The following is a 23,624-nucleotide window of genomic DNA, read 5'->3' on the forward strand; positions in this document are numbered from 1 at the left end:
TCCCTACCCCTGGGCTAGCCAATATCATGCATGTGGGGGGGGGGGGTTCCACGTGCCCCCCAATTGGGGGCCCACGCTCTCACAGTGCACACAAAGACATCACAAGGCAATACGAAACTCAATCACAAGCAAGCAAATCGGTATACTGACCAGGTGATATAGGCCTGCTAGAACTTGGTGAAGGTGTGTAAGGGATTGGACTGGATACAGTGCGAGGTCTCAGTCCTTGTGCAGACATCTCGTTAAAGTATCTGATTGAAAAGATAAAAGAACGATTTGTTTGTGCTTGCACGTCACATCTCAGACCAAAATGTAACAAGTCAGTAACACAGCCCCATTACACCGTCAGGAGGGGCTGTAAAGTTTAAGCGATGAAGCAGCTAGATACAATACACAGAAAACCCTGCCAACTTATGACTATGGCTCCTGATAACAAAAACGCTGATCTCAACAACACAAGCCTTTATTGGCATATTGAAACGCTGATCTCTAATTCTGAAGTGTAGCGTTATTGCTCTGTTTGCTATATGTGCAAGAAGAAGAGTTAGTTTTTATATGTTGCTTTTCTAAAAAGTGGGGAGTCTCAAGGTGGCTTATAAGGTGGCCTTTTTCTCTGCCCGCAACAGACGCCTTGTGAGGCAGGTGGGACTAAGAGAGTTTGGAAGAACTGTGACCAGCAGGCTTCATGGAGAGAAGTGGGAAATCACCCCTGGTTCTCCAAATTAGAATCTGCTGATCTTAACCACTACACCACACTGCCTCTCAATGTTTCACTGTACTGTTTTCAAAACAAGCTACCTTGTTTACCGCCTGCGCATGGTTGGTTCTATACATTGCATTGTCCTTGCTGTCTTGGTTTGGGGTTTTTTTGTACTCTGCCTTGAGTTTCTGTGAGAAAGGCAAATTATGAATGAAGAAAACAAACATACAAACATGTGTATGCAATATAGAAAAACAACGCTCCTCAGAAGTACGGTTCACATCCATGTGTATGCAACTCATATAATTTTGGATGAAAAGGTGCACGATGAAATCATCTAGGGCAGTAGTCCGCAACCTGCGGCTCTCCAGATGTTCATGGACTACAATTCCCATTAGATCCTGCCAGCATGGCCAATTGGGGCTGATGGGATTTGTAGTCCATGAACATCTGGAGAGCGGCAGGTTGCAGACCCCTGATCTAGGGTTTCTTTAACTCAATGAAAGTCCTAGGGCTAGGTAAGCCTTGCATATTCTTGTCCTTCCACAGAGTCCTCGATTTGTACTCTAGCTTAATTCACTGATCTACTTGTTAACCATCAGATTGTCAGGAGACGCACCACTAATCACACATGCAGTTATTACTCAGAAGTAGCAAGGGCAGTAAGGAGAGGGGCAATCTCTGGAAGCATACTTTTTTTTCTGATTTGATACTTCTGTAAACATGGCATCATAAGAGAGATCACAAGCTATCACAACAACAGGAGGCTAACAAAGGAATACACAAGTTCCAGCTCAAATGTGCCCCACCCAAAGCAGAGTACAATTTATCTCACGGTTGAAAGTTGTTTTGCTGGTTTCCCTTCTCCTCCAAGTCCACCCTGTAAGCTGATAAGCATGGAATTACTCAGCACTAATTGTGTACGGTCATGAAGTCAGTTGTACATCTGACAGCAGAGGGGAAAAACTCTCTATATATTTTGGGACAGGTCTATATTTTTATGACGCATGGCTCTTTCCCAAGGTTTAGAAGCCTATTTTCAGAGCATGTATTTAGTTTCTTTTGATCCCTTACAAAGTCCCGGCTGTACCATCACGTTTACCGGCAACACAAACCTCTCATCATCCATTTCCAAACTTGATTCACTTTCCGACAGCTGTCTGCACAAGGCTTCTCTTCGCTCCATCTCTCTCTGCAGTTTTCTTTGGAGCCGCAAATTCTCTTCCCTCATGTGACGTTCTTCCTCCAAATATTGTGCCATCTTCTCCGAGTCTAAAATGTCAAGAGTTCTTTTTCTTAGCAGCTCTTATTATGCAAACGCAACTGCATGTTAGAGATGCACTGTAAACACGGGTACATTTTCAGAATTCAGAACTTGTCTTGATCAAGTGAAAACAATGATCAAGTGAAAACAGAGAACACGCTTTATTTCCAGGGGTCAACAACCTTTTCTGAGTAATATTGCCAAACAATGTCTAAATTGAGAGGATGCAATCAACAAATTGTTATAAGATTGTAAGAACAAATAGGCTTAGAGATAGCTTCTGTTCTAGAGCTGTGGCTATGCTGAACTCCATGGTTTCGTGCTGATGTGGTTGGGGCTGTGTAGGGATGGGTGGAGGAAAGGGAATGGGAGGATGGGATGTGAGGTCTGAAACAGTGTGCATCGGGGAATGCTTGTAACATATGCTTACCACCACGGAAATTTACCATCATCTAAAGATCAGACTGTATGACCAGGAACACCAATCTCTCCTGAGTGCTGCACAAAGCTCCTGTTCCCCTCTATACTTTGGGATCACCCCCCCCCCCGAAATCTAGCCCTGCTGTATATTTAGAACAGCTTGTTAATTATAAGTGCAGATGGGTCATGACAAGAGCAAGGTGCAACTCATTCCCCTCTGTCTATCTTCAAGGTCGTTTCCTTAACATCCCACAAAGTGAGCGTTGCTGTCGGTCCTGTCCCAACGCTATGGACTCGATCCCTCATATCCTGCTTTACTGTTCGAGGTATAATGATATTACAACCGATCTGGGAGCTTTACTACTTCTAGAATTTATGTTTCTCTCAGACAAACTAAAAATGTCCAAGCTATTGAACAGCCCTAATGTAGAAATTTCTGAAGCAGTCGCTACATTTATATCTCTCCAGATGTTCTACATGATATATAACAATGATCCTGTTTTTGTACTTGGAATGTATGGTACTTCTGGTTTATGCCTAATAAAGGTTTTTGGATTGGATTGGAATGCTTGTAATTTTTGTTGTGCATGCACAATGACAATAAATGCATCATCATCATCACCACCACCACCACCACAAAGAGATAGCATAAGAAAAACTATTTGCTTAACTGAAATGGTACTCTTGAACTTCACTGATAATTGACCCGTGGACCAATAATCCATAAAGTTTCTAGTTATTGCGAGGGCTTCATTAGCAAGGGACACACACAAGATCTCACAATGAATAATAAATATACTCAGGAGCACAGAATGCTTCAGTGGTGTAAATCTGTGCATAGTTCGCAGCTGGATTACTAGAAACGGTTCACTTCTATCATCTCTCTTTCAGTGAAGCTTCTCTAAAAAGCCTTTTTTGCTCATAAAATGTTTTGCTTTCCATTTCCTTCACATGCGGGTTATTCTAGCACCCCACCTAAAGTCCAACAGACTTTAAATATTTCGTTGACTCTTTTAGAGCCGTATTTGATTCCATGTTGAACCACGTTTGGCTCTCCTGCCATCAGGTGATGAAAGCCGCCCAACTTGGTCTACATGAGAGAAACCAGCAGCATCTGAGAGAAACCAACAGCAGATCAGAACACAGGAAGTGTGACCAGTTCCTAGAACAGACACGAGCAACAACAGATGGAGACGACAAAGAAAATGGTAGAAAGGAAGGAAGCAAAACAAAAGAAAACAGCTGTAAGACTAACATGGCCCAGTGATAAGCTGAGCACAAATGAGACGCAAAAGCAAAATTTCTTCTGAGACTTTACAGCTGTTTCAGCAAAGTAGTGGTTTTCCAATTTGCGTGGCTCCTCAGTGGGCGTGTGGCTTCAGAACAAATTACTAAAGAAACTTCTGGCTGAGTGCATAGTTACCTCTGAAACAGCTATATTGTTTGGCAGGATCAAGGACCAAGTGTTGAAATGCAACCAACGTTCCTTTCTCTCATCTACTGATAAAACAGGTGCAATGCACAGCAAAAAGAAATCCATGGGCGCAGGGCAGAGATAAGAACTGCGTTCACTACAAGTTCAAGGTGTTTTTTTTTCAGGGCACGCAGGGAAGACAGAGGCATCTGTGAAGGAATCACAGCCCCTCCACCTCTACTGCCAACACCTGAACCCATGAAGCTGCCTTATGCTAATTTAGGCCATTGCTCTGGCTGGCAGTGGCTCGACAGTGTGTCAGGTTGAGGTCTTCTCTATAGCTACTACCTGGAGATACTGGAGACACAACCCAGGACCTGCTGCCTGCAAAGCAAATAAGAACACAAGAACAAGCCTGCTGGATCAAACCATCTAGCCCATTGGCCATGCTGGCAGGGGCTGATGGGAATTGTAGTCCATAACATCTGGAGTGCCAAAAGTTCACCACCACTGATCTAGTCCATCTAGTCCAGCACTCTGCTACTCGCAGTGGCCCACCAAGTGCCTTTGGGAGCTCACGGGCGGGATGTGAAAGCAATGGCCTTCTGCTGCTGCTGCTCCTGAGCACCTGATCTGCTAAAGCATTTGCAATCTCAGATTAAGGAGGATCAAGACTGGTAGCCATAGATGGACTTCTCCAGAAATCTGTCCAAGCCCCTTTTAAAGCTATCCAGGTTAGTGGCCATCACCACCTCTTATGGAAGCATATTCCAAACACCAATCATGTGTTGCGTGAAGAAATGTTTCCTTTTATTAGTCCCAATTCTTCCCTGCAGCATCTTCAATGAATGCCCCCTGGTTCCAATATTGTGAGAAAGATGCACCACCACTGAACCTCAGCCCCTTCCTCAAGAAGGGACAGGATGGTGGAGGGGGATATCCCCAAGGGGTTCAAGATACAATTATTCCTGAAGAACCACTATGTATCCTGTCAACTCATTAGTTCTGCATAGTGATTACTACCGTTACAGTGGCGTAAGTCAAAAGTATATCTTCTGGTGGCAGCAGAGACAGAAAGGAGGAGAGATGGAAGTAGAGAGAGTTTTTACCAATTCCTTTCCTCCCAGTGGAAGCCTCCACTCACACCCCCCCCCTTTCTTGTTTTGGAGATCCACTTAGTCTTCAAACAAGCAGAGCAGTCTGGCCATAAGATTTTGCTTCTGGGGGGGGGGGGGGGAGGGAAGCGTGACAATGGCTCAAAGCCCTTTGCTTTAAAAAAACGAGGTGGGCGGAAACAGGCCTATCTGAGTTGGTGATGTTGCCACTGTCGTTATGGAGTATAATATAACTATCCTGGGGTTGCTTTGCAAACTGACCCAGTCACTTTAAGGCTTCCAGGAGTCTTCAAACTATGGCCCCCCAGATGCTCATGAACTACAATTCCCATCAGCCCTGCCACTTAGCCATGCTGGCAGGGGCTGATGGGAATTGTAGTCCATGAACATCTGGAGGGCTATAGTTTGAAGACCCAGTCGCTTTAAGCTCAGCAGAGTTGGAAGAATAGCTGGAGCCTGCCTACTAAATTAGGAGGGAAATCAAGTCAAACTTGATGACAAATCAGCTAGGCCCAGCTTCTGACTCCAGAACTACAATGACGGTCCTTGGAACCATGCCGGGGGAGGGGGGAATCTTGTGGGAGGAAGGAGAGCAATCATATACATGCCTGTAAGATAGCTACCTACAGATTTGCAACAGATTTGCAGCTGAGACTTTACTCAAGAGATTAAGTAGCAGGACAGTCATTTACCTAAATTCTCAAGCTGAAGAAGAATTCTGCCACTCTAACAGAATATTGGGACGATGCGGCAGAAGAATCAGACCTGAACGTTTTGGTTTTTGAAGAGAGACCCCTTCCCTTTCGGCAACAATAAGGATTTTACTGTGATGATGGACTTTGTTAATGCATAAAAATGTATCTGCCACTCTTGTAGGGATGGGTGGAGGAAGGGGAAAGTGAGGATGGGGTATGAGTCTGAAATTGTGTGCATCGAGGAATGCTGCTGTAAATTTCGTTGTGCGTGCACAATGACAATTAAATGCTTATGCTTATTGTAGGCTGCCATTCCCAGATGGAATTCAGGGTTGGGCACATGGGATTCAACCCCAGTTTATTTCCACAACAGCCCTGTGTGATCATGTTGTGATCTTAAATCATTGAGAAACAAAGCCATTTCAGCCCAAGTCCAACACTATCCATTGTCCACACTGTATCAGCCACAAAAATGAATCCTTCTCAGATAACTTTCCTGGCAAAGGTGACTTCAGTAGCCCCAGATCCACACAGGAGGAAGCTTCCCATTGCTAGTCTCCGTACTCTAGAGGAGACAATATTTGCATGGAGAGCAGCTCAGAGTAGGTTCCAACTCATAGAAGTTCATCTTGGAACAAATGTTGTTGGTCATTAAGGTGCCACTGGACATCTGTGTTTTGTTTTGCTAGGACAGACTAACATGGTTACCTCTCTGGAAACTTCTCACGTGGCTTTTGATGCGTTTGCATTCTGGAGAGAACCAGACCAAAGAGGGGGCCCAAAGCAGAATTCGTTTCCCAAACTGAAATTGGCTAGAAAGGATATTACATTGACCACTTTGGCAGCACAACAGCCTCAAGGCCTTTCTCACAGCTCCGTCTCTTTTAGGTTGCTCACGGCCCTGGATAATATAATAAATCATGTGTTCACCGACAGATTCACTCTTCATTAGGTCATTCAAGGACAACCACAGACCACTTGAAAGACACACGAGAGAAAAGCCAAAATCTGTCTTTGTGCTAATAAATCAGGCTTAGCACTTGCACGGGTACCCAGCAACTTTGTTCTTACTTTCAAGTACAGCAAGTGAAGGTTAACACATTGAAGTCTGGAGACTACACCAAGATTAATGCGTCTCATCTACTCTAAATGACAAAGAATATTAATTCCCCAAACTTGCGTTCCAGGTGTCCCCTACAACCACAGGGTTTGCCATCTCCTCAAAACAAGGGCATTCATATCAAACAAAGTTTGACTGAAGTATTTTGGCTGGCTGGCTAGATTATGGGAAATGAAACTAACAATAATCACATCTGGGAGTGTCAGAATTAAGTGACGAACCAAAACTCAGGACATGTTACAAAGTGTCTTCTCATGAGTGGATTAGAGGTATCCAGGAGAAGTTTATGCCTCCTGCTCAGTCTGAAATAAGGGCTTCTATCAATTAGCTGCACTATTTTCTGGATCCAGCTTGAGACAGACACTCTAGTTTATGGCTTACAGCACAGACAGGAAATACTTGAGAAAAAAACATTTTGCTACTATTGTAAACATTCAACTAGACAGAGCCAAATGACAAAACTCCACCTGGGATTTTTGGCAGTGATCCTCTTCCATGTCCTTAACAACTGTATGCTTTATCTATAGCAGTGATGGCAAACATTTTCGAGACCAAGTGCCCAAATTGCAACCCAAAACCCGCTTATTTATCGCAAAGTGCCAACATGGCAATTTAACCTGAATACAGAGGTTTTAGTTCAGAAAAAAACGGTTGGCTTCGAGGTGTGCGTTACTCAGGAGTAAGCTTGGTGGTAGTCGGTGGCTTTGCTTTGAAGCAACCGTGCAACTCTTCCAACTGGTGAATCACGACCCTAGGAGGGTTTACTCAGAAGCAAGCCCTATCGCAGCAACCGAGCTTACTCCCAGGCAAAGGATCGCGCTTTAGTTCTTCGCATGAAAATCAGTGGGGTTTAACAGCGCTTAACAGGGTAACCTACACTGCTTCCCCAAAACTAGGTCTTAAGTTTAATGCTAATAATTGAGCCCAGCGGCCCAGGCCAGCCTAGATGGGGGGGGGGGGGACTCTGTTTGCACGTGCCCACACAAAGGGCTCTGAGTGCCACCTCTGGCACCCGTGCCATAGGTTCGGCACCACTGATCTATAGGGCAGAGGACCAGACAGAAAGATCTTCTCAATCAAAATGGCAAATGGAAGGAGACCATTGAGTTGAACGGAATGGAATTGCGCTCATCCCTTCAGGGCTCGGCCTGTCTGAGTAGTGGGGCCACCTCAATGGAATTTCTTATTGCAACCATAAGCAATGCCAGAGCAATGCCTGGGCACAATCGAAGACAGCTGGGTTGGCAGGAGTAGCCATGCTTGCTGCTGGCACTGTTGCTTGTGCCCAGGACGGCCAAAACTTGGCACTAATGAAAGCTGTGGCCGCTAAAGCAAGACTGAAAACAGTGGGTATCTAAGGGAGCAGACTCCAGTAGGGCCAAAAGGCACCCACGTGGTCATGACTCGCACTGTATTAATTCACTGTCACTTTAAATAAACCTTGGTCAAAAATAAAATATGAATTTAACAGAAACCTACAATTCTTCATTTGCATCTTAACATTCAGTTCATGGCCCCTATCAAAATGCTAAATCAAAAGCTTAATTTTCTATGATTTTTTTATATTATGAAATAAAAATGACATGTTTCCAACATGACAAATCACTATCAATATGTCCAATATGACAAATTACTACCAGCATAAATAATTAGTTTCCATTTCTTGAGAAAATTACCACTTTTCTTCCACAAAGCCTGAAGAACTATCCCACAATCCAACATCTCTCTCTCTGTACTTGTCTTAAGTGACCTTCCATTTGAATTCAGTATGTCAGAAATACAGTAACATTTTATTTTTTATAAGTTTCACTTCTTTCCTCCAAGTTCAATTACATCAAAGTCCATATAATTGCGTTGTACAAAAGTCATACTTGGTACACAAGGCGAAAGTTTCAGATTCTGTTCCTAAACAGGACGGATGCAATGCGCGTCTGTTTGCCTGCAAAAGCAACTAATTTGTACCTGCTTGTTCACCAAATGCATGCTCTACACTAACGGACAAATTGACTCAAAACCAATGATTTAAATCAATCTTTTATCTTGCTAATTTTAAATAATGCTTTAAATGGCTGATTTGCAATCAATCCACCGTTCTGAATATTGACAGCTTGCTTGAATTTATAAAGTTCAATGATCAAGGAAAAACAGCCCCCCTGTGGAAAAACAGCAGTCACTCAGTTTGGGAATTAATTTCTATGTGCAGGAAGGAATGGCTGAGAGGGAAGAAACCCGAGTGGCACACATGAGCTTATCAAAATTTGTGTGAGTGAGTGTGTGTGTGTGTGTGTGGGGGGGGGGGGGGGAGAAACACCTGTGGAAGACCCCAAAAGATACGTTGTCAGAAACATAGGCCCTTTCTGCACGGGCAAAATACAGTGCCCTGGGGACGGCAAAAACACCGTCCCCAGGGAGCTGTTTGCATGGGGGGTGCAGCTGCTTCACAGCCGCGCCACCCTCGCTCCTCCCCAGTGGTGCGAAGCCGCCATTTTCCCACCTCGCTCCCTGAGCGAGGTTTTTGGAAAACAGTGCTTCCAGCCGCTGCCATGCGAACGGCAGCAGCTGGAAGGTGCCATCCCTCCCCCCTTTGCCCAATCGACCTACCTTCTCTGCGACCGTCCGGTGCGTTGCCGAGGCCAGGGGACACGCCCCCCCGCCCGGCGACTCCGGAGAAGTCGTGCAGGGCAGGGGGGGCGTGTCCCCAGGCCTCGGCGACGCGCTGGACAGTCGCAGAGAAGGTAGGCCGATCGGACGACGGCACTCTGTGGCGCCGTCTTCCCTTTCGTTACCGGGACGGGCTTGGGTCAGCGTCATGTACGCCGACCCAACCCCCAGCATGGCCGTGTGGAAACGGCCATAGATTCAAACAAGAGATTTCTTTAATGTTTAAAACTACCTGGAAATCAGATACAGAGTAGCATCCTAAATGCCTTTTCAGGCATCTCAGCAAAAAATCCTGCATTAAAAAGAGTAATGCAAACCCAAGATATAATTACTGGTCATGGATGGAAACCTGTATTGCTTTTTCCATCACCAGTGGAACAATCGAGAGTGATCATGAACATGATTAAGGAATTTTATTTTCAAACTTTTCCTCTAGGATGTCCAACCTAAGATGGTCACAGTTTCAAAAAACATACTTTATAGCAAGACGCACAAGAGCCCACAGGCGAGGCAAATTGAACTTACGTTGCAATTGTGCTGCTCTCAGTTGCTTCTTTAACCTCTCCACTTCATTCTTTAGAAACCGGATGTGCCGCATCATGTTTTCTGGGGAGTCTATCTCCATCGATATGTCCCTCGGTGATGGAGGAGCAGACACAGGTTGGTCTAATTTCTCCTGCAAAATCCTGAATTAAAAATCACACCAGTGGAACTTCAACTCCGGAAACAAAAATCACACACAGTTGTATTCCACTTTAGCTCCGTGTAACCCAACAGCAAAGGGAAAAAGTTAAGTAGAATTATTTTTGGTTTTCAGAGATTGTATCTAAAGTCAGAGTTGTCCACAAAGGCTCCAAAGTGAGTCACACTGTGCAACTCCAGAATAACATCTTAAAGAACAAACTGATGGTGGCATCTGTGGGTCTGATGGCCACTTTGCCAGGTTCCTGAGGTGACTTCAATAATCAGACTACACTTTGTTTTCAATTTTCCCCTAAACAGTACTGTGACCTACTGCTATTTGTTGGAATTACTGGACTTTTTGGCCTGGCACTGTAAAAAATATACAGTATTTTGTTCTTTACTATGTACCTTCAGTAAATCTAAGTACCTATGAAGATGATCACACTCTTTTGTAAGAGCGTCCATCTTACAAAAGTAGGCTTTTTGAGTTTTTAATATGCCAAAAGACTCTTCACTGCATTTGTTTACTTAAATGCCTTCTTGAAAACCCAGCCCTATACTGCAACCTTACTCAGTGGTGGGATCCAAAAATTTTAGAAACAGGTTCCCATGGTGGTGGGATTCAAACAGTGGTGTAGCGCCAATGGGAATGGGCGGGGCACAACGGGGACGGGGGTGGGCATTCCATGGGCGGGGCATTGCTGGGCGAGGCTGTGGCAAGGACGCTTGGCCGTTGCGCCGGTCCTTGGGCGGGAAACGAATGCACGCAGGTGCAGGCTGCCACGCACGCCGATGCACCTCCTGCTAGACTGCTTCAAGTTCTGTGTGCTACTGCTGAGGAGCGGAGGAGAGCGTAACTAAGGCAAAAATCATGTGGCAAAATCACCAATTAGTAACCCCCTCTTGGCACACACAAATAATTAGTAACCTACTCTCGGGAACCTGTGAGAACCTGCTGGATCCCACCTCTGACCGTACTACTCTCAAATGTAAGAACGTGAGCAAATGGAAGAAATCTGATTTCTTAAAACTTCCTCCGTCATGTTTGAACCACTGCTTGTACAAATCACACTTTCAAATACCCCTTTGAAACCACAAAGACTAGACTTTTTAAAAAAACCTGGATTTATCAAGACCTAACAGGACTCAGCAGCTCACGCTTAGGTTGATATAAAATCATATCTGGACCTATGTGAAAGATAAACTTCAGGAAACAATCATTAAAAGGTCTGGGGGTGACTACACACTACTACGCATATTTCCACACGCGGAAGCTGCAATCAGTTTGGTTGAGGATGTGTGACTGTCTTAGTTGTGTACATATGCACTTATGTTGAAAGAATTATCTTCCCAACAGGAGTGCATGTGTATACCACTGAGACAGTCACAAGTGATTTGGCAAAACAGTGGATTTCAGGAATTCTATACTTCTAACGACGGGATGCGCTCTGACAGTTTAAAAACGTCTGTTCCTCTCTTGGGGGGTTCCTGCGTCTGACAGTAAAAAGCCAGAATGGTATTTGCGAGTGACAACCAAACATGCCACGTGTAATGTAATAGACGAGGGGTCTGCAACCTGTGGCTCTCCAGATGTTCATGGACTACAATTCCCATCAGCCCCTGAACATCTGGAGAGCCACAGGTTGCAGACCTCTGTAATAGAACAATACAGACCAGACTCTGAACCTTCCAAAGTCCACCCTACTGCAACTTTTCTGAGGAACTCTGTACTGGAAGTCAGTCTTACCCCACCCACAATGCAGATTACAGGCTTAGCAAGAAAGGGGACCCATGCGAGAGAGTGGCCGGCTCAAGGATCGTTCAGAGAAGCCCACGGCTTTTGCCAACCTTTTTTGTACCCCCTCTTTCCCATCCCAATAGTTAAGCATTAGGTGTATGATGGGACGAGGGACTTCAGGCTATGATACCTGACCAGTTGCCATTGTGTTTTATTACAATTAATTAGTTAAAGTTTTAAGTTAATTTATTATAATTGTCTATGTGGATTTTTTTTTACAAAACAAAACGTGGAATGTTTTTATTATAAATTTTATTATAATAAGTGTTAGCAGCCCTGAGCCCAAAGTTAGTCAGGAAAGGGCAGAGTATCACATTTAATTTTTAAAAAAATTTAAAATAAAGAGGCAAGACTCAAACTGAGGATTTTCTGATTTGAAAATGAGTGTGCCTTGGCCTGTAGCCGCCATTAGTTCTGGTAGTGGGGATCATTTTAATCACACTTCTGCATCTGATTAAAAGTTTGGGTAGCATGAGGGACAACTTTCTTCTCATCACAAAGTAAATAGCATGAGACCATCTGCACTCATCCTGCACCCCCCCAATGCTCTCTGATGACCAAATAATTAATATGTTAAATAAGTAACGTAGTAGAACCCCCCCATTCTCTCTCATTTTATTGTATTTAATAAGTTGCATTCAGGAAGTCATTTTGTCGTATGGGATTAAGTTAGCTCGCTGTCGTTTAGCTACGTAAAGCGCGTGCCAATACCTCCTCGTGAAAAACCGCTTTTTAAGCACGCTTCGGCGGAAGGACACGTGATGTGCTGCGCCACACAGCCAGGCATTCAGCTCTGTGTTTTAGAAGTTCAAATAAAATGGCCGTGAGACTGGAAAGATCGCCCCTACTCTGAACCGTTCATTAACTAGATTAACCACGACCACATCAAAAGATCTTATTCTTTTGACCCATGGCTCTCAAGAGATTTCTCTGCTTCAGTGAAATTCGTCTGGGCACTACGAAACATCAATGAATGTCCAAATTAGTCAAACATTATATGACCAGTTTCCAGTTGTTAAAGAGAGTTTTATATTAAAGCAAAGCCTGTCACAAAAAGGTTACGGACAGGAGGAGACTGGGAAGGGTTTTTTTAATAAAAAAAATTGTTGATACTCTGCCTTTCTTCCCAGTAGGGACCCAAAGAAGCTTACCTCTTCCTCCTCTTCTCCACTCTGTTGTCACAACAACCCTGTGAAGTAGGCCAACCGGAAAGTGTGTGACTAGCCCATGGTGAGCCAGCAAGGTTTCCTAGCAGAGTGGTGATTCGAAGCCTAGTCTCTCAGAACCTAATCCCGTGGTGGCGAACCTTTGGCATTCCAGATGTTATGGACTACAATTCCCATCACCCCCTGCCAGCAAGGCCAATTGGCCATGCTGGTAGGGGCTGATGGGAATTGTAGTCCATAACATCTGGAATGCCAAAGGTTCGCCACCACTGACCTAATCCAACACACTAACCACTACAGTAGACTGGCCCTGGTCCAAATCAGTGACCCCTGGGATACTATACACCAGAGCTGCAGGGGCCCCTCAAATCAGTGGGGACAACCATGGGCATTAGCTCACCTAATCTATCCTCCTCAAAACTGGTAGCGATGCCAGAGAACTGGTGAGCTGACACCAATTGACATGGGCAATGCAGGGCTCCTGAGGTGATGGCAATCTTGCTGTGACTTGGTTCTGCTGGCTTCCTGTCCCCAGCAGCCCTGAAGGGCAGTGCCAAATTTCCCTGTTAATTACATGACCACTTCATCCCTGGTTATAGACATATTCCGCATCCTACATCCCACCCTAAACACTAGTATTATGGGCTTTCCAAATACATGCCTTCACCCCAACAACAAACGGATTGCATAACGAAACATGGAAAAAAATGGTTTCAAATGGCTGCTGTGGGTTTTCCGGACTGTGCGGCTTTGGTCTGGGAGTTTTTGCTCCTAATGTTTTGCCCGCATCTATGGCTGGCATCTTCAGAGGTACTCTGTCAGCCATAGACACAGGCGAAACATTAGGAGCAAAAAACCCCAGACCAAAGCCACACAGCCCGGAAAACCCGCAACAACCAGTTGATTCCGTTCGTGAAAGCCTTTGACAATATAATTGCTTCTGAAGTTTAGATTTCTGATTTTTAATACTAAATAGCTTCCTTTGGGAAATGTTGTGAAATATGTAAGCAAGTACAAAAGGAAGAGAAAAGGATGGGGAATTGGAACACAAACCGCTTTTCGGCTTCAAGTTTATCCATTCTCTTCCAGAGCCGATTCACTAATGCTTCCTGTTCTTGTTCTAGTGTATTTTCCAGGTCAATCTTCTCACGTCTTAGCTGAGGAAAAGAAATAGTTAATAAGGAAGAGAACTGTGTTTTTTTTTTCAAGCATTATAATTGTATTGCTGCAGAAGAATACTGAAGACTACGTATATTTTTTTAAAATTCTGGAAGTGGAATAAAATATGGGACTGAGGTCCAGAAACCATATTGAGAGGGCTTCCATTGGAAAAAAAAACAAGGAGGCTGCCTAGATCCCACCCACCTCCCCACCCCCCACCGCTGAGGGTTGCTCTGAATTTCTCACTTGATTCTGAACTGGGAAAATGCCAGAAATTAAAAGCCCTCACCAATGATACTTCCTTGTTATCTACACCAAAGCAAATGTGCCCAAGAGAGCGGATTGCCCAGGGCCAAAGGTCTTTTCCTCTCAACCAATTATACTAATTAAAATTATACAATCAAATTACACCTTCAACCAGGGATGCAGTCCTGGTTTTAATAGCCAAGGTAACATGTATGTGTGAAGGAAGACAGCCATTTCCTCCTTCCTGTGCTTTGGCTCAGCTAGATCTCCTTTTCCCCCCTTGACACAGGAAGTGAGGTCAATGGGAGTAATGTGAGCAGGGAGTGAGCTCAGTGAGAGGGGCTACGGGGAAGTAACCCTGAGCGACAGACTTCCTTAGCTCTTGGGTTGGGCCCCCAACTCCCTGGCTTTATATCTGATTTGGGCAGACTGAAGTTAAAATAAATGAACCCGCCATAATCGTTAGTAGGAATTACACGGGATTTCATGGTTTGTTTAGCTGAAGGCATTTGTCAGACAGGTGGAAGCAGCAGCGAGGCCAACGGCTACCAAGCATGTACTTTTGGCAGAGAACAACCTTGATTGATTTGCATCTGAAGAGTAATCATGGACCTTCCTAATCAAAGGACAAGGCAGAGGAGACAAACAGCTGCTCATTTCTAATAGCATCTCTGAAAAGGGTCATGATGAGAAGGAGATATGGTCATACATCACATCGACTGAACCATCCGCCCAGGAAAAAAAAATACCCAGGCAAAACTCAAAAGTCTGCACAGTACTGAAAGATAATGCTTATTTTACATCAAAGGAGAAAGAAGGCCTCATTCACAATGAGCATCCATTCATCCATCTATCCATCTATACCTACCTACCTACCTACCTACCTACCTACCTACCTACCTACCTACCTACCTACCTACCTACCTACCTACCTACCTACCTACCTACCTACCTCTTTATCTAATCCAGAGGTCTGCAGCCTGCGGCTCTCCAGATGTTCATGGACTACAATTGGCCATGCTGGCAGGGGCTGATGGGAATTGTAGTCCATGGACATCTGGAGAGTTGCAGGTTGCAGACCCCTGATCTAATCTATCCACTTATACTTCTATCCCGCCCATTGCCAAAGTCCCTGGGCAGGGTACAATCATAAAAATAATCATAAAAACAAGCCCTCTCCACACTGACCTCAGTGTCAGCAGGTTGATAAGGGAGGCGGCGTTCCTCAAGATATACAGGGTAGTAAATTGCAGGAATAGAACTAATCTATCTTTGCCCTAGGGTTTCACGACCAAATGTAAAACTTCATCTAATGTGAAAGGAACTATAGCAGTGGTGGCGAACCTTTGGCACTCCAGATGTTATGGACTACAATTCCCAACAGCCTCTGCCAGCATGGCCAATTGGCCATGCTGGCAGGGGCTGATGGGAATTGTAGTCCATAACATCTGGAGTGCCAAAGGTTCGCCACCATGGAACTATAGCATTAGACAGATGCAAAATTAAGCAGGGGGATCTATAAAAGGTGGGGATCATTCCTAGATGACTGCACTACTAGATCACACAAATCAAGATGCCAGAAAGGTGTGGAGATTCAATTCGCATAATAGTTAATGAAGAATGTGTGCTTAACAGCCAATGGAAAGAGCACAGACTCAGCAGTCCACAGGGCAATGAAAATAATCAGTGACTAACTCTGATCAGGTTCCATAACAAGGAAGCGAGAAGGGAAACCATTCAGACAGACAGTACTGTGCCAATAAACGGCAGTAGGAAAGGGACTCTTCGGATGATCCCTTTTCACAATATTTAAATATTAACTGTAAATGCTAAAGAAGTCTTACATGCAACACTAGAGGCAGGACTCAGCTCTTGGGAATCTTTGAACATGAACCAGCTTTTTCACTCAAGGAACAACTACAGCAAAACCTACATCATGGCAAAATGTTTGCCGAAAGCAGAGTAAACAGTAAATTCTGTTACAGACAAGGAAGGAGCAGACTGCTGTCCTACGCAGCAGTTTCCAAGAAACATGGAGAACTGGAAGGAAGAAGGCCATACCTACACTTTCCCCGGATTAACAATCACAAACAGTTTCGGAGACAGAATTCCCTCCCTCTCCCCTACCCTTGTAAAAAGCCACTGTAGCCACGAGAAGGATCCATCAGCACTAGAGGCATTCCTGACTCCTCTTGCCAGATGCTTCCAGGGAGAAAGGAGACACGCACTTAGGCCCCTTCAACAAAATGAAGGTTTGGCATCTTTTCTTAAAGCACTTCCAGGACTCTCAGTGCCAGGTCTGCCTACCACTCATTCCCTGTTCCCACAGTGTTGTGGATGAGTATGAAACCAAAGCCACTCTAAAGTCATCAAGAACAGACACCAGCTTGGAATGCCAAAAATACCTCTAGCACAGTCTAAAACTGCAAAGATTGTCATGCCCTTATAGAAAGCAGTGGTGCGACCGCACTTGGAGTACTGTGTCCAGTTCTGGTCGCCGCATCTCACAAAGGATATTGAGGAGATAGAAAAAGTACAGAGAAGGGCAACAAGGATGATTGAGGGACTGGAGCACCTTCCCTATGAGGAGAGGCTGCAGCATTTGGGACTCTTTAGTTTGGAGAGGAGACGGCTGAGAGGGGATATGATTGAAGTCTATAAAATTATGCATGGGGTAGAAAATGTTGACAGAGATAAATTTTTCTCTCTTTCTCACAATACTAGAACCAGGGGGCATTCATTGAAAATGCTGGGGGGAAGAATTAGGACTAATAAAAGGAAACACTTCTTCACGCAACGTGTGATTGGTGTTTGGAATATGCTGCCACAGGAGGTGGTGATGGCCACTAACCTGGATAGCTTTAAAAGGGGCTTGGACAGATTTATGGAGGAGAAGTTGATCTATGGCTACCAATCTTGATCCTCTTTGATCTGAGATTGCAAATGCCTTACCATACCAGGTGCTCGGGAGCAACAGCCGCAGAAGGCCACTGCTTTCACATCCTGCATGTGAGCTCCCAAAGGCACCTGGTGGGCCACTGCGAGTAGCAGAGAGCTGGACTAGATGGACTCTGATCTGATCCAGCTGGCTTGTTCTTATGTTCTTATGTACAGTGTTTTCCAACCTTTTCAACGTCACGGCACCCTTGACCTCACCCTTCCTATCTCACAGTACCCCTGCCATCTTCCCCCCACTTTCCCCTCCCAGTTCCCCTGCTTGCCACCCCCACCTCCCCCTCTCAGGGTGAAGGGAAGCACGGGGGTGGGGGGGTGAGAAGTGGCAGCTGATCTTGCGGCAGGCCCTGCCCCCTGGGTCAGCTCCATATCCTTGCTGGTGCCGGCGGGAGACACTGCAAAAGTGAGGGGATGGGTAGCATTGCCGCGGTACCCCTGGGACATGCTCATGGCACCCCCGGGTACCACGGAACCCTGGTTGGGAATGGCTGCTATAGCACAACGACAGACTTGCATCTGGTTCTGTGCAACCAGCCTAGACCAAAGGTGGTTAACTATGAATAAGTTAGACGTACAGTGAATCAAACCAAATCTACACTATTCAGAACTGGGTAGTTTAGACCTCTACAGACACGCTAGCAAGAATCAACTCCTAGGCCTCTTCCGCACAGGCAGAATAATGCGCTTTCGTCCCAATGCACTGTGCAGCTGTGCGGAATAGTAAAATCCACATGCAAACAATTGTGAAAGTGGATTGAAAGTGCATTATTCTGCATGTACAGAAAGGGTCCTAGCCTGAGAAGATGTAGTGAATCTTTTTGTTTCGCCACGGATGGTTGGGGAATTCCATCTCCAAAGCAAGGTCAGGCTGTATATCACCCTATAATAGGGATGCAAAATCAAAGCAAAGCCCTTAAATATACTTATCTGTGCTTTTGTGTATTTATATAATCAGCCTTGGTCCCCCTCCCCTCCCCTCCCCAAGGTCTGTATTCTTGTTCTGGTTTGTATCCAGTTTTAAAATCAGACTTGCAGCCTATCATGATGGCCCTCTGCAGACTTCAAAGCCTGAATTCCGCTGATCCTGAAAGCCCTGCAGCAGAAAGTAAACCACTACAAAGACTTAAACGAAGAGGGCCAAAGTTCACACCACTAGTATGCCACTGCAGGGTATAATTTTTTCAGTTTGTTCCCCAGTTCATCTCTAATCAACTCAGACAATGTAAAAATATTCTTCTGGAAAAATTCACACTGTTGGTATCTTCAGGGAGTACCTACTGCTCCACCTAGCACCTAGGAACAGGGATCATAAGAGGATTTTATGCTATTCTGTTATGCACATTTTCCCCCAGAGGCTAAAGTCTAGACCAGGGGTCTTCAAACTATGGCCCTCCAGATGTTCACAGACTACAATTCCCATGAGCCCCACCACTCAGACATGCTGGCAGGGGCTGATGGGAATTGTAGTCCATGAACATCTGGAGGGCCATAGTTTGAAGACCCCTGGTCTAGAATATCCTTAAATCGGAGGTCAATACACTGGACATACGTAGATACGTTTTTTTCTAAAACAAAAATATTTCAGCCAACCAGGATGCTTACACGGGCTACATTCCTAAATCTCAAGGATGAGAAACCCAAACGGCAGGTAAGTAGCCCAGCGTAGACGGGGGAAGGCTGTATTTTGAGGATATGATTAACACAAATCTCCTATCTGCTTCCACAGTTGCACTAGGATTGTATAGCATCGAAGGAGATTATCAGATCCTCACAGACACCACTACGGCACCTCCAGTATTCACATCCTGAAGAAATAATTTCAAAGGCAGGAATTGTATAGGAGATCCATGTGCCTCAAAAACAGAATCTTTTCCTTTTTCTGTCCACAACCCTTCAGACAGCATTCAAACAGATTTCAGGGCTCATGGCGGCCGCTGCGGTTGCAGGGAATGTCACTACTCTCCGTTCTTTGCCAACGGATAGGAATCTTGCTGAGTTCCCACGCTTTCACTATGCAGGACCAGAGAATTATGGCGGGACAGGGAGTGAAAGCAAGGCCTGGTCCAGGTTTAGAAACTAAGCAACAGAGACATGTACTCATACAGTTGTAAAAAGGCTGGAATCCATCATTGTTGAATATAAGGAATGGATCACCATTTACCCCAGTACTTCCCGGGGACAGATCTCTTAGCTTTCGGAGTGATTAAAGCAGGGGTGGCCAACCTGTGGAACCCCAGAAGTTCATGGACTACAATTCCCATCAGCCAATTGGCCATGCTGATGGGAATTGTAGTCCATGAACGTCTGGAGTGCCATAAGTTGGCCACCCCTGGATTAGAGCATTTTCTACAAGGTTAGCCTATTGCAGATGGAAGAATCAACGCAAAGGTCCACCTTTACTACATTTGACAGCTTGCCTTAACGAAGAGATGTTCTTCACTGATTTCTTCCATGCTTGATAACATGGACTGAGTCGGGTCCTATGACTTAGAATATGAGCGCATGAAGTTCCAGGTTTGGACGAGGGAAGCAGTCAGATGCCAATAAGAGGGAGAGTCCAAGCTCCTAACTCTGCCTCTGCATGCCCTGCATACTTTCCAGCAACTTGCAATTCACATCACAGAATGCAGGCCACGTCATTCATGAATGGCAGTCAATTGATGACCTAGGCATCTCCCTTCACAGATATGATGCAAGGAAGCAGCACGACACCTCAACTGTGGCCAGACTGCCTGTTCCTACAAGGGAATTTCTATGCATTTGGGGGGATATAGAAATGACTAGTGGGACTCCCAGAAAAACCTCTTCAGCTCTGCATTTCCTTCTCCCATTTTAGCACTTTTTCTTCTGGCTCTCAGACAAGTATCTGGACAACCCAGGTTCGAATCTCCACTGTGCCAAGAAAACTCACTGGACGGCGCTCTCAGCCTAGCTTACTACAGAGGATTTTCGTGAGGACAAAGCACAGGAAAGGAAAGGGATGTCAGGTGCCTTAGCTACACACTGGGTAGAAAAGAAAGGTATAAATAAAAAATAAATGCATGTTTCTTTATGGTTCCTTTATAGTCTACTCTTCTTTATGGTTGGGGTGCTTTTTTCTGCCACTGTGAGAAACAGCCATTATTAGTCCATATACATTCTCTATACCAGGGGTCCCCAAACTACGGCCCGGGGGCCAAATGTGGCCCCCTGAAGGCATTTATCCGGCCCGCCAGGCATGGCAGCGATGGCTCCATTCATGTGCAGTGGGGGCTCGAGGGAGAGGAGGAACTGGCCCCAACGGCCATTGATTGCAGTTACATGATGGCACCCCCAAATCTCCATGAATTTTCTGACCCAGAGTTGGAAACCTTACATGTGGCAACGCCTGCTCCACCCTTCCCTCTCGGCTACTCCATGTGTTGCTCTCAGGCTTTCTGTTCCGCCTCACTCCCATTGGCATCAGCCAGGCTGGCGAATCGCTCGCTGGCTGCTAGGGAGGAAAGAACCCAGGAAGATACCTGATCCTGGGTTAGATGGAATGCTTCATTGGGAAAGTTCTGCTTTTTTTTTACAGGGGAAGGTATTCCACAGCCTCCCCAACAATATTTGGAGCCCACCCTGTACTTGACGTACTTTGGTCACTGTTCTAAAAATAGACCATGACAGAAAGGCTGAAAGGTGAAATCAAACATTTTACAATCATTTGTGCATAGGAATTTGTTCATAGTTTTTTTTAGTCCAGCCCTCCAACAGTCTGAGGGACAGTGAACTGGCCCCCTGTTTAAAAAGTTTGGGGACCCCTGCTCTATACCAGTGTTTCCCAACCTTTTCAACATCACGGTACCCTTGACCTCACTCTTCATACCTCACAGTACCCATGCCATCCCCCCCACCTTCCCCTCCCAGTGCCTGTTCTTGCCACCCCACCCCCCACACCTTCCACTCCCAGGGTGAAGGGAAGCACTCGGGGGGAAGTGGTTGCTGATCTTGCGGCAAGTCTTGCCCCCCTTGGCCAGCTCCATGTCTTTGCTGGCTCTGGCAGGAGACACCACAAAAGTATGGGGGGCCGGTAGTGTTGCCGCGGTACCCCTGGGACATGCTCACGGCACCCCGGGGTACCACGGAACCCTGGTTGAGGATCGCTGCTCTATACAATTTACACACCTTGTTCTTGAGTGAAAACCTGGCAGGAAGCCACAATTAACCACTTGAAGCTGGTATTCAAGTTGCTCCCTGTGAAATACACCCCTTATGACTATTACATTTTTAAGACCACTGTTTAAACCCATCTGGCTCCCCCAACTGCCTATAACTCTAAAAGCAATCAATTAACAAATCTACCGTTTTTGACTTTTATGCTTTCCTCGTCAAAAGGCCATAAACCAATAAGGAAAAAACACATCAGCAATGCTAGCAAAGCTTTAGTGTCATGATCGATAGTAAGTTCTAATGCAGACCATAAAGAGCTTTGTAAAAGGGGAGGTGTTAACTTTCCCCCTAAAAACTGGTGAGCTGGTTAAATCATTTCAAGGTAGCCGGCATGAAAGTTGAACTTTGGCTAAGCGACCACTGCCATCTAGAGGCCGTTGGATTTATTACAACAAAGAAGGCGTTTATTTCATTTACATCATTTGTTGTTTGAGCTTCCTGATACATTATTTTATTTATTTATTTATCAAATTTATAGGCCGCCTCATGGATGCAACACATTATTTTAACTGTCCAGCAATGTCAGAGTGATAAAATGTTGCTTTGTGGCAGAATCTGACCTTGCCCTGAAAATTTAGTTACGCTTGAAGCAAAACATATTTCAAGAGGTTTTTCCAGTTTTCAGAATTTATGCTTCACGGGGGGAGGGGGGGGGGGAAATTCCCTATTCCCTTCAGCAACACTGTTGCACTTTCTAGACCGACACACGCAGAACACAGTATCATGGCTCAGAAATGTCCTGGTGTTTTACTCATAGGGCATATAGCAAAGGGTTCAACTGTATGGACCAGCTTCAATATAGCTTTTTGAGATTTTCCAGTTGAGGCACTCTTCACTTCGTAGGCCATTTAAACATTCCCACACCAAGTTTGCCGTGTGAAGGAAGTGCTACAGTGTGGAAACGGGTTTTGCATGCAGGAGACATGACTGCATAATTTGTGGTCAGATCGGCCAGTAGTCCTTCACCCCTTCCTAAATTCCGTCTCCTTCCTACCCATGGCTACATTCATGCCTCTGCAAGCCAATGTTTCCTCAAGTCACTGCATCATTAGTGCCTTAGTACAGGGGTGTCCAACTCTGGCGCTTCAGATGTCCATGGACTACAGTTCCCATCAGCCCCTGCTGGCATGGCCAATTAAGTTCCACAAATTCAGATTCCTGCACAAATGCCACTACTCCCACCCTTTGCCTCAAGCCCCCCTTCCCTCAGGGTTCTTCATTCAGAGCTTTACCATCCGCAAATGCAAAGCTCTATAAAAGGGTATTTACCTGCTCCAAAGTGAGTTGCTTCGAAATTGTATCATTTTCCAGTTTTTTAATCTTCTTCATCAGTTTGTTCACCTGGAATTCCTGTTCCTGCTCTAAATGCTGCTCCAGTTCAGCCTTCTCATGCTGTAGCTGTAGAACAAGAGAGAAAGGGAAACCTAAGACACAAGCATTTTAAAGCTACAAAGGGAACAGGAAAAGATGGCACATTAACAGCATTCAATAAATCTGATCTGACAATGGAGCGATTAACAGTATTGGAGACACGCATGAAGCCAAACATGATTTGTGTGCCTTTTAAAAGGATAAAGTTGGTTTTTTAAAAAAATATATATATATGTGTTGCACAAACCAGAATAAGGTATATAAATTTGGAAAAGGGACTCAATGCAACAGCTTAGAACACACCCGTTTTGTGAAGGCAGAGATTAGAGACAGGCAACTGGAAACACAGAGAGCTCAATCTGCCCTCCCCACCCCCACTTTCTCACACGGCCTTCATAAACCCACGCTGCTCTCCGTTATCTTGTACTCTTTCTTCTGCTGCAGTTCGCATTAGGAAAGATGGGGATAAAGAGCCCGTCTCCACTTGTGTTGGGAGGTGAACCAAGAACCCCGGTGGTCTTTGGTTCCCTGTTCTAGTTAAGCAGTGGCCCAATCTAAAGGTTAGATGCTGACTAGGGGCCAGTGGGCGCATTCCCAGTAGTCTACCTTCTCCCCAAAAAACCCTTTGCAAGTGAACACACTCTTGAAGACTTTTACATACCT

General features: G+C 45.1%; 1 protein-coding gene across 1 annotated transcript in view; it reads right to left on the reverse strand.

The window, feature by feature from the left end:
• Positions 1–23,624, reverse strand: part of CCDC6 (coiled-coil domain containing 6) — a 91,604-nt gene that overhangs the window by 26,856 nt on the left and 41,124 nt on the right. Inside the window, exons 3-7 of the mRNA XM_048506868.1 lie at positions 22,860–22,988; positions 14,091–14,194; positions 9,915–10,075; positions 1,816–1,972; positions 147–251 (exon numbers count right to left, since the gene is read on the reverse strand). Of these exons, the coding sequence (XP_048362825.1) occupies positions 147–251; positions 1,816–1,972; positions 9,915–10,075; positions 14,091–14,194; positions 22,860–22,988 (656 nt within the window). The remainder of the gene's footprint in view (positions 1–146; positions 252–1,815; positions 1,973–9,914; positions 10,076–14,090; positions 14,195–22,859; positions 22,989–23,624) is intronic.

Source organism: Sphaerodactylus townsendi, linkage group LG08 (assembly GCF_021028975.2).
Source record: "Sphaerodactylus townsendi isolate TG3544 linkage group LG08, MPM_Stown_v2.3, whole genome shotgun sequence".
NCBI classification, from domain to species: Eukaryota; Metazoa; Chordata; class Lepidosauria; order Squamata; family Sphaerodactylidae; genus Sphaerodactylus; species Sphaerodactylus townsendi.